Here is a 19910-nt window from a genome sequence, read left to right on the forward strand (position 1 = left end):
CATTGCTAAATGTTAAACTGCAACATTTTCCATTGAAGCCGCACTGAACAAACAACTTAACACAGTAGTACCAGCAACACTGGCAATATGGAGTTGTTTATCAAGTGAAATACACATTTACATTTTGCATGTTGTCTGGTGGCTACTTTTATCTAAAACGAGGCCAAATCCAATTTAACCGCAAAGTGCTACATGACAGTAAGAGTCTTTAACTGACAATCAAGTGCAAGACTGTCACAGAAAAATGAAAGGAAAGCCACTAAACCTGGTTTTAGGAAGTGCTAATGCTAAGAAGTGACACACTCTGGACACAAAGTAGTCCGTCAAAATACAAATGATATAAATCTTGCAAATAAATAAATCTATTATTAATAATAATAATAATAATAATAACAACAACAATAATAATAGTATATAAATCATTAATAGACTATTATGAATAACCATAAGGACCATGTCATTAATCACCTCTCTAGGTAATAACCTAGCATATGAGTGCACAACTAGATAGTGAGGGCATTAATTATAACAATTACGGATGTAACCGAATATGAATACATTATTTTGAACGAACAGATAATGCGTTCTAAACAATTACAAATACAGATACAAATATTAGGAGCATTTTGCCAGAAAGGTCCACAGGGCATCTGATTGAGATTAGAGGTGCGTAACGGGACTGAGAACTCACGGGCGCATGTGAGCGGTCAGATATAAGGCTGGCCAGACAAAGACCCCATTCATTACCATGAACAGAAATGCACAGCAGTGTACAATGCATTTACAACATCCTTAGTTACTGCCTGGTCAGGGTCATGGTGGTTTAAATTGGGCTACTACTTTGTCTATATTTTGGGAAACAGAACCAAACTATTGCACTTTAATTATTATTTCATTACAAAATATTGAACTAACCAATTTCTTGAAAAATATCAAGGGCAGATAGAAACAGAAATAAATAAATAAAGATAAATTAAATAGCTAAAGTTGAGAAACCAGAATTCACACACCATGCTGACAGTGCTGCCATTTCCACCTCGAAGTTTTATTTCCAGTGTTTTCTGGGGTATTTATATGATGCCCACTTTCAGTTTCAATCTGACTACAGATACAGATATGGATATTTGGAGCTTTAAATAAATATCTGTGCAACCTTTACCAAGAAACACGGGGTAAAAGTGGTAGGAAATGGCATTCTGCTACACCCTCAGTATCAATGTTCAAATGCTCTCAAATCTAAAGGTCAAATCTGTTAGTTTGTCCCTCTGGGGGAACGCTTGAAGGTTTTATGTATAACCCTATACCAGAGTGTTTCCCTATGTGCAGTGGTAGCTCAGTGGATAAGACTTTTCTACTTCTGATTGGAAGGGTGTGCGTTCAAATCCCAGCACTGCCAAGGCCCTTAACCCTCGACTGCTCACTTGTATAAATGAGATAACTGTAAGCCGCCCTGGATAAGGGTCTCTGCCAAATTCTGTAAATATAAATGTATTTACTTAATGGCTGAACAAGAACAGGTTCCCAATGATGTGGAAATGGTAAAACTAGCTAGAAGAGTTTGTCTGGCTACATCCCAAACCACAAAAGTATGGCACTAAAGACAATGATGCTTGGTTTAATACTATTTAGTAAAGAAAGATGTGATTTGGGGTACTGGCTTTGTCTTTCTACCACATCGGACTTCATCTTGCCCCCGTTGGTATGGACAGTTATTTCCTTTTCACACAGTACTGATACTCGTAGGTGTGTGTCATTTTGACAAACTATTTAGTATGTGATTTGAGACTTTGGAAGGGTTGTTTTTAGGCAAATACACATTACTGCCCCCTTTTGGTGTAAAGAATTATTTCCTTTTCAAGCAAGCATACAACATTAACAATCTCGACCACCACGCATGGGTACTGATACTGACAAAGGGATTTCCTACATCACACAGACACACTTTTTTGTACAGTAATATGCAATGTAGTGCTTTTTTTTTAATTGTTTATGAGTATAGACTACTGCTCTGTCCTGGTGTGGAGATTTCTTCTTTGTTGCACAGACGCAGAACATATGTGCATGTCAAGCGTCAGCTGCTGTAATTGCAGTGTGTGCAAATGCACTGAGGATGTGATTCTTATTCAGTGCTAGTTCTTTAAAAAAAAGCTTGACGTATTGATGTGTTATGTGTTATGGCATTTCTTGAAAGCTGTGAATGAATCTGTGAAGTGAAGGAAGCTGGGCAATTTATTTCCATTGATTCATACCACAGTGGAGAAGCAGAGCTACTATAGGCCACTATGGCGAGAGAAAACACTGAGCAGCGCTTAGAAAGACATGCTGAAAATGTGTTAACAAGCTACGCTTGGCTGACAGCTACACTTTAGTGACCAAGAAAAACATCACGTTACTCCTGAGCTTTCTTTTTTTTTTTTTTTTTTTGAGTCCCAGTAGTCCGATGGAAACAACATTTGAACGTGTCATGTTCGTGAAAGGGAATGTTTCCCACACTGTGAAACACCAAGGTGATGTGATGATGGGCTGTCACACGCATGGACAGGGCCTCTCAGAGGGCCGGAAAGAGAGGAAACGCAGGAAATTCTCCACATTCCTGACAGGAAGAGATAATAAGCTTCCGACCAACAGTGGAGGAAAAATAGCCATCAGAAACGAAGCAGGGCTTCTGAGGCAGGAGTTACAGCATGTTCACGGAAAGATGCGTGTACCCAAACAGAGACAGAGAGACGAGTGGAGAGACAGCAGTCTTAGGAGAAACAGAAAGAGAGACAGAGAGAAATGCTAGGTGGTGATAAAGGTGTGGGAAAAGTGAAGGCTGTATTGCAGTTTAAATAATTCAGATGGAAACACCGCTGGTCCTGTGTAAACACCCACAGAGCTTAATGCTAAGGAGGTCATCTACTGCATCAGAGCTGAGGCTGTACAGTAAACGCTCACAAATCAGTCCTTCATGTTTAGATAAGCCTGTTACAAACAGCAGGAAGTATGAGGGAAAAAAAATTCCCCAAACTCCTTAACCTTCCAAACATGCCAGTCCAAAAGCTATGCTAATTAAATTTTACCTAAATTCATCTGATTGCACATCTACTTGAAAGAACACGGACCATTTCTTACCCTCATGACTGATAGAATTGGTTTTGAATGCCTGCATGGCTTCATTCTAACATTTTCCACTATATATTAGACAAACACCAAGCAATTGACCCTTTAGTGAATGATGTAAAGCAGAAGACATCGCCGAGTTGGGCCAGCTGTCTTTCATTTCATGTCTCTTGTTTATCATTTTCATGCTAGAATATATATTTCCCTTCATCAGGATGTCGAGTAAGCACTTGTCTGAAGCACATTTATCAGCAGAAGAGCTCTGGAGATAACACTTTTGGCTTTAATAGCATGCGGCGTGACATTAATCGAGAGCACAGAGACATTTTCTTGTCTCAACAGAGCTTCACAAACAAGGCAGCCGGGGCGTTTCACACACTCGCAATAACATCTGAGGGGAGACAAGGCGAGACGCAAACCTATAATTCAACATTCCAGCTTCGCCACTGCGTGAGCCTTCACTTTAATAATAGTTTCAAGAGTAAAGGAAAGGCGAAAAGAAGGGTTTCAGGCACTGCGCTGGGGTGCCAGTTTATTAGGTACTAGGGGTATTAAAATCAAATTCCTTTGAAAATAGCGAGACTCTGAAATGAAAGTTCATGGCGTGCTTGAACAAAAAACAAGAAAAAAAAACAAGTGCAAGATTTTATTATTATTATTAGTAGTAGTAGTAATAATAATAATAATAATAACAACAACAACAATAATAATAATAGTATTAATAATAATACTAATTAGCTAATACTAATACTAATACTAATAATAATACTAATACTAATACTAATACTAATTATACTTCACTAATACTATTAGCAGTATTACTATCATTAATGCTATTGTTATTATTTTATTTCTATCATTATTATTGGTTTATTATGTTCTTAAATAAATCAAATAAATATTTATTACACATTTAGAAACAAATAAACACTTATTTTTATTTTTATGATTATAATAATTTTTTGTTTTTGTTGTTGCTGTTTATTATTATTTATTTAGCTTTTTAAACAATTGCCTCATATCATTTTATGTATCTATTAAAGAACTACAAGACAATGAAAAAACACATTCTATCTATTTTACAGGTCTTTATAGGTCTACAGAGTGTAAGGCCATCCCACTTCTCTATATAAAGCAGCAGGATGACAGTCTCAGGTTCTAAGCAGTTTGTATCAGGAACATGATGTTACGTAACAATCTTAGCATTGTTTCGGTTTGCTTCATACATGTTCAACTCAAAGAAGACTGGAGGCTGAGCACATGCATCCAAACACACGCATCTCAACATCAGATGCACCGAGGCTGAAAACATGAGCTGGGCCATAAACACACTGTGAGCTCATTGGACAGATGGAGCCTGTATCTTTCCTTTCATCCTTTGCTAGTGCAGCGTCCTGTATGGAGATCTTGGCGCCCCGAGGCCACACAACCACAGCTCCAGAGTGTGGCAGGATGAAAGACGGGCACGGCGGGATTAAGTGCAGAGAGCTGGGCCAACAACAATGTAAAAGAACTGACTAGCGAGGCTTGTTACGTAACACAGCAGCAACCGCGGCCCACGTTGTTTGGAGGGGAGGAGGTTTGCAGAGAGAACGGAGTGAGAGAGAGAGCGGGAGAGAGACAGAGAGAGAGAGAGAGAGAGAGAGAGAGAGAGAGAGAGAGAGAAAGAGGATGAACGAATAATAGAAAGGGACTAGCGGAAGATCCAGCACATACACTTTAAAGCAAATAAATGTCACACACAATTAGGCTTGCTCTGGTTCACTTTTACATTAGCATACGTGGAATCCATGAATAAGCTCCTGAGGTAAAATGTGTTAATTAAAACCTAGAAACCTTTTCAACAAGTAGGAAAGCATTGCTAGGAACTAAGAAAGGAAAACACACCCACACTGCCAACAATTTCATTTATCAGCAACGGTTCAATCTAATTCTATAAATTACACAAGGTAGAATTAAAAAAAAATTATTTGCCAGAGCAACACTTTCGGCTGTTTGATTATTATTTTAGCTCCAATGTACTACTATTAATTGTTTTGTATTAATATGAGCTACGTTTATAATGAAATTTGACTTTTTCTTTACATTTCAAATTTCTGTTTTCAAACTAACTGTTGTAATTTTGATTTTGATTCAATTTATAAACAATACCTGGTCAGTGTGAACTTGAGGAAATACTTACACTATATCAGAACAGTAAAACATGAACAGTAACACTGGCAAGTTACAACACGGCTGAAACTATAGAGACTCCCATCAACCAAGTCACAACTTAACTCTTAACAGCATTAGACTGTAACGACCTCTAAGCATAAATAGCATGCACTGTTAAAACATCAATATTAGTATAACATCCATAATAAAAAGAGCCAGCCTATAAATGTTTTCTTGAGCCAAAAAGCTAATTAAATGGTTCAGAACTGCAATGACAAAATGTCTGTAGTACATTATTTTACAACTACTTACTGCATTTTACCAACATTTCACTTATAATACTGTTTCCTTTGCCTTCGTTAGCTAATTTGATGTTTTTCCCCTCTATTTTCTGCTATTTTCACTGCTGTTGAAGCATCTCTTGTATGTAATTGTCCACAAATCACTGTTTGAAATATCCCCACATTGTACCTTCTCTACTTTGAACACTTGTCCTAACATGATCTACTATATTTATAGTTTGGACAATGCAAAGTCTTTGGATATAGTGTGTATTGCGTGTAGAGCTCATTTATCCTGGCCCATCCCTATACTGATTACACATGACAAATGGATTAAAAATGTACTCATATTTAAATGTGATAAGTCAAAAAGGTTGGAATCAGCAGCTATAGTCAGAGGGAAAATACTGATTCAAACAGCTGGGAGTAGCTCAGCATTGATGTGGTTTTTAAAAAGTAAGTATTGTCACATATCGGCTCCACGCAATAAGAAAATGTTGATATATTTCTGGGTTAATACTATGGCTGCAACATATGCTATTATCAGTATCCTACACAGATATGTTGCCTTACCACAATCTTAAAGACGCATGATGTAAAATTTTGGTTAAAAAAAAGTTATTACAAGCTACTTGCAAAAGAAATACACATTCAGAGAGAATTACATCATACAAAATTACGTCCCAAACTGCATAATGCACACTAAATAGTATGCCTATATAATAATAAACTAAAGTTAGCAAAATGGTGTAATGACATACTATTTAACATACTATTTTAAAATTAGTATGCAGTTTGGGACATGGTTCAAGCTTTCGTGAGTTATGACTGTTTAACATTATAGAAGTGTAAAGAGAATAAACTAAAAAAAATGCTATGGTTTAACTGTCCTCATTCTGCTGTGTTAGCAATATTTAAATGTTATATTTGCTTATACTTGTGATACCGAATGCTCTGTAATATGATAAAAAGAAACAGACGCAGTGCTGTCAGTGCCCCCTACGTCTTCAGTAGGTCAGTAGTGTATTCAATTTTACACAGAAGTACACGCCTATGTGCGCTTACATTATAACATGTTGGTCAACAATTAAAAAAAAAAAAAACAAATGCTAAATCTTTGATAAATCATATCAGCCTAAATATCAGTCGAATTAATTTGACACCAATATTTACAAAGGACAGTTTATCCTGCATATAAGGGAACCACTGTAGAAAAAATCACTCCACACCTTCATGGTAAATATGTTACACACTCTAAAAAAAATAAAAAAATAAATGTAGATAGGGACGCACTAGAAACGCCTCTGCAAACACCTTTTCTAGAGTTCTATAGTTGCAGGCTGAGAAATTACAGAGTACTTATGTCAAATGGCACACATGGTGTTACTATGAGAACAGAGAGTGTTATTAAAATAGCGCTGTTCCACCAGATGGTCTGGCAATACATGACGTGATAACAAATCCCACTTTTTGTCGCTATTTCCATTGCCAAGTATTCCACACTGTATCTAAGTACATGTGCTGGTACAGGCTCTGAATCCACTGCAACCGTGACCAGGATAAAGCGGTTACTGAAGATGAATCAACGAATAAAGAGCACTAGATTAGTTGACTCCTTGCCACCATCCAGCAACCTGAAGACAGTTACTCCTGCTTTCATGGCTACTGTAATGTGATGTGACAAAGACACAGGTACTCAACCAGAATACAGATAGCTCTGGATTCATATTAGCAACTGTAATGTGCCGTGCCATGTAAAACTAATTTGAGACACTCCGAGAGCCATGAAGGTCAGATCTGAGAAGATGAGTGGAATGTTATTTCGTATGGGATGCTCCCCAAGTGTTATGAGATTAAAATAACTTTACTGTGTACATCATTGTGACTGTCACAGTTACTGGGTACCAGATAAAAAAGCAAAACTTAAAAACTAGCTTCCCCTATTTTAGTTTTAGAAATAGCACATAACTTACAGAATGGACTAGTCACCTAAAATTACCATTCCACAACTTGCAGAGAACTGCATCAACTTTCATGGAGTCTGTAATCTGATGGGACACAAACAAGTACTCATACAGTTTGGATTTGGATTAGCAACTGTAAAGTGTTATGAGATAGAGTGCACTCCATGAGCAAGGCCAGAAGTAGAGTGGGAAGATCCTTTTCTCAGTCAGAAGAGCATCAGAGTGGAAGGGACACACCATATCAGGTTTATTAGGGGTAAACTCTGGCTTATGCTTTTCAATAACATTGTACATATCTTACATTTTGACTGATTCTTGGACAAACATGTAGTTTGGATTCAAAACAGGTGAAGCAGTGAATTCAGTGAAGCGTCTCTGAACCACAAAAGAAAGGAACCACTCTCCAATGACACACACACACACACACACACACACACACACACACACACACTTTCTGTCCCATTTAGAGACTCTCCCTGGAGACACACTCACCATTAAATGGAGTTCACCCTAAACTCTAAAGACTACGCCTACGTCCCCATGGAGCAAGCCATTTTTAAAAATGTGCTAGAGTAACACTAGTGACGCTCACACATACTGTACACACAAGACAAAATACACCAATATTCAGAGATAATTAGGAATTATACCACAGCATTGAAATGCCTAATTTAATTTGTCAGAAGGTGCTGATTAACAACATTAAAGGTAACTATAAACTGATAAAAAAAAAAAAAAAAACATGAAGTGCTGTTTAGTAATAAATTAAAATTACAATCATTGGCAAATTGCAGTGGTATAGGCTAAGAGAGGAAAAAATACTTCAGGATATGTTATTATAGGAAAATAATCCACTTTGGGGTGGTAACAGTAACACCACTTCATGTCAGTGTGCCATCATGCTACTGGTTGTTGATTATTTTCCTATAACAGCATGCCCCTAAAGTGATAAATGTTTCTGAATAACCTTGTGTTTTCATTATGGAAACATTTGAAAATTATCTGAATGACTAAAAATTCTTCAGAGACAAAACCTAGAATTAGGTATATGAACAGGAAACAATCCAGAAACATCTTCATGACTGAATAAAAAGTGTGTTAGAATTAGAAAAATTGGTTCCTCAAGGGTTCCCTGGATATTTAAGGGTTCCACAGCCTGAATTCTGTATGGTACCTTTGGTACCTAAAAGAAAATCCCTTTATTGTAGGCTTTGTTGTAGGAGTTTTTAAGAGTTTCCACAGAGGGACAAACTGAAGAAAGCGTTACAATGCTAGATGGAAGAGTGTAGTCAAGACTTACTACTACAAAACATCCAAAATAACCTGAATTATTAAACTTCTTCACAAATAAAACATAGAACTATATACGCAGACAAGCCAGTCTCATCTGTAGGGGCCTCCTCAGTTCAGCTCTCCACAGAGAGAACTTCGCTACACCATGTCTCAGTCAGCCTCCAGTCTTGCGCACACCAGCAGGGTTATTGATCTGTTTTGACAATCTCCCTTTGCCGACCGCTCAATTAATCCTCAGCTGGTGGAGAGAGTGTTTGTTCTTGCTGAGTGCTGCCATTAAATACAAGTTAAGAAGCGTATGGTGGGAAATTAAACATAGGGAGCAGGGAATTGGGGCTGGAATCCCAGAGGCACACCCGTAATGATGTGCAGCCTCTGGGCCGAAACTCATCCAATCAGCTTGATCGTGGACGGCCGTCCTACACAGCTGGAGGAAGATCCAGCACCTCTGCCTGCAGCGCTAACATCCTGGTTGATGTAGATAAAACCCTTTAAAATGTATGAGTTTAAACAGGTTTTTAAAGAGGACATCATTTCCAAATAACACTTCAGGAGCAGTTCACATGTAAAGTGATTAGGATAAGGTTTAAGAAAAAACTTTATAAGTAGATCGCTCTTAGTTCAGTATAATCACAATTATTTTTACTTTCATATTATATATTACAGTGGATATGAAAAAGTCTACACACTCTTGGCAAAACTGCAGGGTTTTGTGCAAAAAACCCAAAATCATGTCAGATCTTTTTCCATCTTTAATGTAATATAGCAACCAACAAAATTCAGGTGAAAAAGAAACAGAAAGGTTTTAGGAAGAAAAAAAACTTCAGTAACATGGTTGCACAAAAGTGTTCAAACCCTTTAACCAATATTTGGTTAAAGTACCTTTTGCTTGTAATACTGCACTCAGTCTTTTGGGCAAGAGTCTACTCTTTTATTATTTTATCCCACTCTTCCTTGCAAAAATGCTCCAGATTTACCAAATTGCGAGGGGATCTCCTGTACACAGCCCTCTTCAAATCTTTCCACAGGTTTTCAATAGGATTAAAATCGGGGCCCTGAGTGGACCATTCCAAAACATTGATCTTCTTCTTCTGAAGTTGTTCCTTTGTTGATTTGGATTTGTGCTTTGGATTGTTATCCTGCTGGAACATGAAATGCGTCTTCATTATCAGCTGTCTAACAGAGGCCTGTTGTGCTAAAATAAGTTAGTATTCAAAGGTATCAATGATTCCCTTAATCTTGACTAGATCCCCAGTCCAAGCTGAAGAGAAGCACTACTACATGATGCTGCCACCACCATGCTTCATCATGGGTATTGTGTTCTTTGGGTTATAAACTGTCTTGTTTTTACTCCAAACATATCTTTTAGAACCTCTACCTTGGTCTTATCAGACCATAACACATTTTACCACATGGCTTGGGGTGATTTAGGCAGGCTTGGATGTTGCTTTTTTGACAAAGCATACCCCACAGCACAGACAGGTGAAGAACATGAGAGAGTGTTGTCACATGCAGGGGGTGACCACTACTTGCCAGATATTCCTGCAGCTCCTTTAACATTGCCGTACGTCTTTTTGGCAGCATTTTCCTCTTGTTCTTTTATCTATTTTGGAGGGACATCCTGTTCCTGGCAATGTCATTTTAGTGCCCCATTTTCTCCACTTGTTGATGCTGGCCTTCACGGTGTTCCATGGTACATCTAATGTAATGGAAATTCTTTTTGTACCACTCTCCTGATCATTACCTTTCGACAATGAGATCCCATACATGCTTTGTGAGCTCAGTGAGGATCATGGATTCAGCAGTTGGATTAAACCAAGAAAATGTCAAGAACCTGATCTTTATTTGGGGTTCATCAGAATCACTTATTTGATGCCAGATGTATGATAATTACTTTTGAACATGGGTTTGAATGTGATTGGTTAATTCTGAGCACAGTTACATGCTCCATTATAAAAGGTGTGCAACCAGGTTATTGTAAGTTTTTTCTTTTGCCTTTTTTTTCCTAAAACATTTTTTATTTGTTTTTCACTTAAATTTTGTTGGATGCTATAACCCATTAAAGATGGAAAAAGGCATTATTTAGTATATTGGCTTCTTTTTTTACATCACAAAAACCTGCAAAGTTAAGAGGGGAGTGTAGACTTTTTAAATCCACTATCTATAGCCCTGACAGTGAGGGAAATGAAACGACAAAAATACAATGCTGTGATACACGATATGTGATATACAGGTTTGCTATAACAAACTGGCAGAAAAAGTGTTGCATTTTAATTTCCGGACAGAAAAGCACCTCCAAATGATGGGAATTGCCTGAGGTCCCTCAGTAATTTAGTATGAGATGAGATGAGAGATTACTGATGTCAGGTGGTGGTATCAGGGCGGGGTTCTTGGGGGTGGGGTGGTATTATCAGTTAATATCAGGGAGTTTAAAACCTGTGCAACTGTCAATCATTCCAAATTCACATAATCACATGCTCTTTCTGCATATTTTGCACATATTGCAATGTTAAAATCTGGAATTCCTACACAAAATGCGTAAAGGTTGTCAGGTATGAAGACGTCTGTGTGTTGTCTTATGGGTGTCTCCAGGGTGTTGGGAAGGAGTGTGTAAAGTTTCGGGGAGTTTGTACTTAACAGAAACATATACAGGTCAACAGGTGTATGTTTTTCTCAGTAAAGGACAATGTATTGAAATTCTTGTCCTTGATAAGCACACAAACATTACACTACAAATGCAGTGGATTTATATATAAAGACTGTGTTATTTGTGCCTCATCTCAGCAAATGGACATTTAAGTACAAGCATTTGCAGCCGTATGGCCATACATGCCTACACACACCTACACACACTTACAAGCACCTACACAAGCTCTCTCAAAAGAGTGCTTTTTTTAAGAGACTACATATCATTACTTTTGTGCTGAGCGGACACAGGAGGAGATCATGCACTCCATTTGGCCCTGGCTGATCAGACTGAAAACTGAGGAACTGTGTTTTAGCATTAATCAGTGAGCACCCGAAAGACTGCACTCACTGTGGTCTCTCTAATTGACTTCTTTACACTCGCTGCCTAAGAGGTAACAAGTGGCATTCGCTCACTCTCGGCCCACTGGATAGTTTGGACCGGTCCTCAGAAATAATTGCCTTAAACTTTAGACACTCCAGGGGCTAATGGACAGATTCTCACACTGTTCAGCTTGTTAGTTTGTTTAGTTCATATTTGTATGCAGGACGCACTGATTCAGGGTCACATGGACGTCCTCAGTGCTAGTCAGTTCCTCTGAAGGAGGCGTGGCTGATGTGCCTGTCAGTCATACTGCATTACCTCTGTGCCAGTTCTGAGAGAGGGAGACGTGGCTATTTTGTCTGTCCATTATACCAGAGAGGCATGGCCTTTGTGCCTGTCAGTTACATTGAGAGAGGCGTGTCTTTTCTGCCTGTCAGTCATACTGAAGAAAGTGTGGCCTCTGTGTGTCAGTTCCAGTAAAGGAGGCATGGACGCTGTCAGTGTGCACAATATCTTCCTAATCTGTAATAGAACTGAAATTGATGGAGAAACTTATCAGCTGTAATTCATTGTAAGCTAAAAGATCAACTTAAATTCATATTTTGATATTTCATTTCTGTGGATACACAGCATGTAGGCAGTTGCCTCACTTCTAGAGTTGGTCAGAGAAATATGGGCTATAAAGTTTCCAAAATTCGGACTCATATATCCTAGGTCAGAATGAACATGAAAGTTGGGAATTATATTTTTTCCTATGTGACGTGTTCCAGTTGGAGCCTCTGTAAAGAGGGCATATCCTCTGTGCCTGTCTGTCGAATTAATGGAGGCGTGGCCTCTGCTGCTGTCAGTCAGAGTGAAGGAGGTGTGGTCTCTATGGTTGTCAGTTCCAGTGCAAGAGGTTTGGTTTCCCATTGCTCACTTGAGTGGTTAAATGCTGTGTACAAAGTATTATTTATTTCATTTTTTACATATAATTTATTCTATAATAATAAAGATAGATTAAAATAAATGATATTCCAAGTGGAAATGAATAACAGCCATAAAAAAGTGTAATGTAGCCGCTCTATCTCTCATTCTCACAGGTGTGTTGTGCGTTGACTTTCATGCAGGGTTGAATTACAAGCAAACTCTTTTTCCCATTCTGAATCACACTGTATCACATTGCAGTATAACAGCTGAATCATACAGTATGAATCATTCACTGTAATACACTGGACGGTTATTCATGCACCCATCCTATTGGAAAGAGAGATACACACCACATTTATGAGAGATACACACCCCTCATTTATTTCAGTAAGCATGCTGAGTGTTCAGCACAAAAACGATTGTACAGTCATTTGAGTGGTAGCCTACACTGTAAGACATCAATCAGAGGACTGTGTCCACAACAGCTCAATTCCCAGTGTACCCTGGCAGCTTCACAGCACACCGACCTGACGGCTGCCTTTCCCAATGAAGACAAATGATTTCACCGGCTCTACAGAGATGCTCAGAAACAAATCAGTCAGTGCTTTAATTTGGTCAACATCCAGTGAGAATTGATGGAGGCAGGGGAGGGAGAATGGCAACAGAAAAGTGGAGAACAAATAAATAAAACAGGTTAAAATGGGACAAGAGGGAAAAGAACAGCCACTGCCTATTGTTTTATTTATAAAAAAAAAAAGGAGAGAGAAATTATGCAATAAAAAAAAATCAGAAGAGTAACACTACCCCATTTGGGAAAAGAGGTCATTATATTTAAGAAATGACTCTATACTGTAACATGAATGCTTTCAGGCAGCTGGAATTATGGAAAACACCAGTGAAGAGATTTCCTTTGTGAAATCTGATTCAGCAGAATGTACCAGGCTGGGTCTAACAAGCGGTCAGAGTGCACTGAGTCGGGATAAGTATCCCAGCTCAGCCACGCAGTAATCTGGTTAGAGTAAACGGCTCATCCAGCGATACCTGAATGATTAAAAGATATTTGCACAAAGTCGTCCAGTTTGGCTGTAATGTGATACAAAGCCAGCCACACTGCACTACATCTGATTATATTTTGTCCCACTAGGGCATAAAACCTAAGGCTGCTTTCACACTTGGTGTTTTTTTCTCAATGGCCAGCTCACATTTAACATGTAGGCCTACCGGAAGCGGATGCAAGGCGGGCTGAATGCGTCAGGTTTTTAAAATGCTGACACTGTGGGGGTTTTTTGACACAGGACTGCTTCCAAAGTTGCAAAACTTTCTAAAAAAAATGCCATTTTTAGGGCATGGGGGCTGTTGGAGCAAGCAAGAAAGATAAATATGGTAGAAGAAGTGCTCTGTTATTCCAACAGTGCAACATACTCTCAATGGCCACTTTAATAGGAACACCTGTACCTGTAACCCTGTAGCCATTCATGCACTTATCCGATCAGCCAAGAGTCTCTAGAGTTTACACAGAATGGTGTGAAAAACAAAAAACATCTACGTCGTTCTCTACCATAGGACATGTCTAAGGATTATAGTTAAATCTTAAGTCAGATTTAAATCTTAAGTCAGAAGACACTTTACTGACAATGTGTCCTTAATGCGTCATATTAGATGTCATTCTGTCATTTAATATAACAGAATAAATTAATAAACTGGAGTTTAACAAGTGAGCATTATCCAGCTCCTCTGTTTGTGCCTGTCACACGAGGGAACAATTAGACAGCAAATAAATAAAGCAGAACCAAACCATTTTATAACGTTGCACACGAAGACTCGGAAATAAACAGGATATTAACAGTGTGTGTCCATTTCCCTGATCTCATCTTGTCCTCCACACAGATCCATATTTATCACCTGTGGTATCCCTGGAGCGCATGTTCGAAAACCCTGAGCGATGACTTCCCGATGTTAACCTCATTAAACCCCATTTATAATGCATGCAGAGAAAATCTATAAACACTCGCACGGGGAGGTGTTTAAATACACAGCTAGTATCTTGTAGTCATGCCGGTGTTCACAATGAAACTGATATGGCTCTGAAAATAGCCTTGTGCGGTTCTGAAATGTTTAGGGATTGAAAAGCCAGGGTTCGAGAGGATTAGGATCGTCATTGGTATAAGAGCCAGTGCATCAGATTTCACGTAGTAAGATCAAGCGGTGTGTCCGAGATGTAACCTACTCAGGCTGTATTCAGAGGGAATGGAGATCGGATCAAACGGCGTGACATAGTTCTGCCTCCTGTTTCGGACACACCCAAACATTTGCGTTTGCACTTAGATGAATTTGATCATAAGAACTTAGACAAGAACTAAGTTCACACACTGACATATTTACCATATTAGCATTAGACCACTTCTGCTCTTCACTTTAAGCTGTCACAGGATTCTGCTGTAACATTACGGTAGTGACGGATAAATCTTATTCATGTGTCGGCCATTTTGCTTATGATGTCATGCTCAAGGTGGATAATGAGCAAGAACAGACGGGTGACAAATTAAAGGAACCAGATCAGTTGTTTTCCACATCTCTGAAATCCAGTTCCTCGTGTCCTTTGAAGTATCATTGCTACATGCATTTCTTCCTTTTTTTTTTTTTTTTTTTTCAAATTTATGCATGAAAGACAGATCAGGTCACGAGCTACTCTACATGGCTGGCGTGTGAATGTAGTGATTAGAATTCATTGAATGACTGTGTATTAGGATCATATTTGTCATCTAGGTACTAAATTCTACCTTGTTGCTGGGGTGGTACCCTTATTTCTTGTACCATTAATATATATCTTTAACCCGAAAACATGGATACAGTGTACTTTTAAAAACAAGGTTCATAATTGGCCTGTAAAGATTTAAATGTACACTACTTGCATCATTCTTGGTTTAGGTACATACTAAAATTACGAAATGGTGTATCCTTGAGGGTACCACCCCAGAGTGCAGTGGGAGTGCAGTCCACTTGAATGCATTATAAAGTGTACTACATGAATTTAAATTGGTAAATAAGCTATTACAGCCAAGAATCTCTGTTTCAGCTATGGGTAGAGGTTATTTCAGGGCCAGAAACATGTAAACAGAAGCCTGAATGAAAGAATCTAGCCAGATCCATAGCAGATCATTACAATGAATCACAGCAATCATTACTGAGAATCACACCTTTAAAATTATTTGATGATTACAAGTCTAATTAGACTTTTACAAATCACTGACTGTACCTTTAAATGGCAAACGCTGATGCAGGTGATATACCTCATTCTGTACCAGCATTGAAATGCCCAATAGGATCATCAAAGCTTGTTCATTTTTATCAACAATCTCATTAAAAAGTTTGGCAGGCAATTATCACAACTGGTACTATATATAACCCTGGAGGCCCCTTTACTCCGATTAATTAGGGCGGCTGTATTCAGCTTGGTCTGATCGTGTTTGTGTGTATGTGGGTATGTGTGTGTGTGTGTTTGTGTCCAACTGCAACATGATCCTGCATGAGTATTGATTCAAGATCCGCAGTTCAGGATTACTGAGCCATCAAAAGTCAAGGACAAAAGTCAAAAGCAGACTTGGTTTGTACTGCGAGTTAGTGCATTGTAAAAAAAAAATAAATAAATAAAAAATAGATGAGGCTCCCACAAAACAAGACAAAATTGTTTCATCAGCACAAGTGAGTTCAAACATAATGGTATGTCCAATTGGTTTTAGTGTACGAAAACAAGAAGTGACAGGCAACAACAAAGGTGTTTCTTTCTCTCTCTCTCTCTCTCTCTCTCTCTCTCACACACACACACACACACACACACACAGAGGAATGAGATCTGCTTTGTCACATGGCCCTCTGTTCATGGCTGGGGAATCCTCTAATCCGTTTTTTTGTCCATGCACTGGACACACACTGAGACTCAGAGGTCAGTTCATGTTCCCAGGCTCCCCTGTCCTCTGCTATACACTCATGCCATGTGTGCTGCCATCTGTTTGAACTCCTTAAAGCAAGGGAATCTCTTTCTAATATAATATTATCATATTTTTTGCTTTGCTCATCACAGAACATGGGTACAAACGTATAATGTAAAGGCAAAAAGAGAGACAAAAGGAGAATAAAGTTAAGTTGAGCTACTATACTCTGAAATAATATAAATGTGATTCCCAATAAAATCTTGACCAAATTCTATAACAGACTGTGCCATAACGTGTTTTCCATGTCAGATTGTATAATGAAGATCCTCTAATGATATACATTAATTTCCTTAATCACAGGTCTGACAAAAAAATTAATGTATGACAAAAAAATCTCTTCATAGTTTAGTGACTCCAGTTTTCTAAACATTTCTAAAACACAGCTTCAGATTGATCAGGTGTACTGATAGGTATGAAATAATCCTACATGGTTAAGCATTAAAAGTAGGGATGTCACAGTACACTGTGACGCAAAATGGAGACGATGTGCATCATGGAAATGTGCGATTCACAGCGGGGAAATCAGTATTAGATTAATTATGCATGTAATGCAGTTGTACTGTTTGAACACCAGAGGTCCCAATCTGCGCAACCCATAGAGTTAAAATATACAACAGCACATGGTCACATGATCACATTTTTTAGTGGAGAGCCTACGAGATCTGCACTTGTGAAGTCTGTTAGTCCGATATGTCTGGATTGCAATGACCAACATGCTTTATACGTTATACGGTTAGACGACCATGTTGTAAGGGTTAAAAAGAGCATTCAATACCAGAGGTGGCAGAAGGCAGCCATTTTAGCTGACTTTGGAGCTCTATTTCTGCTGCTGAGCTCATTATGTTTCATCACAAGTCCCCAGGTCAGACATTGTTTATTCAATCAAAATTTTGGGGAGAATTTATAAATGTATTTATTTATTTTTATGATATTGTGAACCTGTAATAGATTTTGTTTACAATATTAAATCTCTGTTCTTAGTAATTTAATGCAGAGGAAACTGCACATTGTTTTACACTGTTTATTATACAGAAATAAATAAAGGAGTCTTTTCAGTTTATTTTTCTTCATTCAATTTTTGTTCAGAATATTCTGAGAATCGAATCAAATCCAAACTGTGAAGCCAGTATCAGGAATAGAATCAAACTGTGACCAGAGTGTATTGTTACACCCTTTATTAAGAGCGAACAGCTGTCAACATTCAGTCATGTCAGCTGCTTAACCTGAGCTTTGCAAGCAAGGAATTTTCTGAAATTATGTTCTAGGTAGAACTCAAGACACAGAAGGTTTGAGTTTCAGAGAAGGTTCCAAGTTAGGAACCTTTAGAACCATCCAAAGAACCAACCGGAACCTTTTCTGGTGTAGCGTGTAGCCTATAAACCGGACGATGGTGTATACTGAAGTATGGAAGTACTTGTGTACATGTAATACATAGAGTATATTTGCATGAATTATTATTATTAATAATAATAATAATAATTCATTTTCATTAACTGCTTTGTCCTGGACAGGGTCACAGTGGATCCTATCCTTGAACACTGAACGTGAGGTGGGAATACACCCTGGATGGGACACCAATCCATCGCAGAGTAACACACACACACACACACACACCTAGGGTCAAGTTAGCAAATCCAGTCCACCTAATGGGATTATATTTTGTGAGGTTGAAGGAAACCACAGAACCCAGAGGAAAACCAGACATTAACTGGAGCTTCGGATCAAACTCAGAACCTGGAGCTACCTGCTGCGCTACCATGCCACCCATTACTGTTATTATTATCATCATTATTATTGTTATTATTATTATTATTATTATTATTACAGTAACAACAACAATAATAATAATTAATATTATTAGTAGTAGTATTGATGCTGGTATTCATTATTGTATAATATTAGTATAATAATAATAATAATAATAATAATAATTATTATTATTATTATTATTATTATTATTATTATTATGACTATTGTTATTATTACTACTATTATTATTATTATATTTCATCCCAAACATGGGCATAATACAAAATTTCTTTCCATTCACTTCAAATTTCAAGATTTAAATTCCCTCCTTTGCATTATAATAACATAAATGTAAAATCTAATCAATATTTGCATAATCTTGCTAGAATTTAATTGCAGAACAGCCTAGATGTGAGCCTGACGCAGTAATGAAGAGCTAATATTTACACTTCACTGTTCATCTACTAACACTATCGACTAATTTAGAAGAGAAAAGAATAAATATTATTCCGCCTGTGTTTTATTTATAGGTCTAGTTGTGCTGCTGGGATTGGCGGTGCTGTTTAAGGAACTGCTGTTATTGTCCATTATATAACTGAGAAAGTCGCGTGCATTCATTAAGCTCTGCTCCTTTAAATGCATTTTAGTGTGAATTGGAATTGCGCGTGCTGCTGGATATCTGCACTAATTAGAGATGTGATGCAACAGTGTTGCACCGCGATTCCTCTAATAAACAAAACCCCATCATCAACAGCACCATCAGCCGTGTGTGTGTGCGTGTGTGTGTGTGTGTGTGTAAACATCTCTCACCTTTTTCTTGACTCGAAGAAATGATTTCCTCCTCCTTTGGATTTGCTACCTGGGTAATGATGGACGTGTTGTCCATGGAAACGGGATTGTTTTCTTGTTATTTCAAGAACAAGTCCTCTCTTTAAGTCGCCTGCTTCACTGGAATATGCAGCAGCTAGCCCTGCCTGCTAGCGAGCTAGCCAAGACTGTCCCGATGTGAAACACACACACACACACACACACACACACACACACAGCCCTGTGTCTACCTCTCTCTCACATCAGAGTCCACTTTGCATTCATGTAAAATCCTGTGAGAATAAAATATTCTCTGTTAAATGATAAAATCAGGAGCATCTCATAATCTCAGTTCCATATAATAAAAATCTAAAGAAAATAACAGTCGCATTTGTGCTGGGTGTCAGTTTGGGTGCAGTTCCAGCTCCTGCCTCTAGCTGGCGCCACACATTTGTTTACTGTTATTTGCTAAAAGTTGCTACACTCTGAGCAACGTGTTATCAGACTTATTTCACTTAGACCAGTGTCAAATGACCAGAAAAAACAATTCAGTAGACCAGCAGCTTGTCTTAAATGTGTTCATCTGTGTTTATCTGAAAGATATGTAATGTGAATGTACAAACAGATTGAACATGTACGTATCACCTAC

General features: G+C 38.1%; 1 protein-coding gene across 2 annotated transcripts in view; it reads right to left on the minus strand.

Annotated features, from left to right (window-relative positions):
* The window catches only part of ctdspla (CTD (carboxy-terminal domain, RNA polymerase II, polypeptide A) small phosphatase-like a), a 43369-nt gene extending 23673 nt beyond the window's left edge, over nucleotides 1–19696 (minus strand). The window contains exon 1 of one of the 2 annotated variants that reach the window (XM_026938154.3): nucleotides 19265–19696. In XM_026938154.3, the coding sequence (XP_026793955.1) occupies nucleotides 19265–19340 (76 nt within the window). In that variant the 5' untranslated portion in view covers nucleotides 19341–19696. The remainder of the gene's footprint in view (nucleotides 1–19264) is intronic. The other variant, XM_026938152.3, reaches the window with a different exon arrangement.
* Between the last annotated feature and the right edge of the window lie 214 nt (nucleotides 19697–19910).

The sequence above is a fragment of the Pangasianodon hypophthalmus genome, chromosome 22, assembly GCF_027358585.1.
Source record: "Pangasianodon hypophthalmus isolate fPanHyp1 chromosome 22, fPanHyp1.pri, whole genome shotgun sequence".
Lineage (NCBI taxonomy): Eukaryota > Metazoa > Chordata > Actinopteri > Siluriformes > Pangasiidae > Pangasianodon > Pangasianodon hypophthalmus.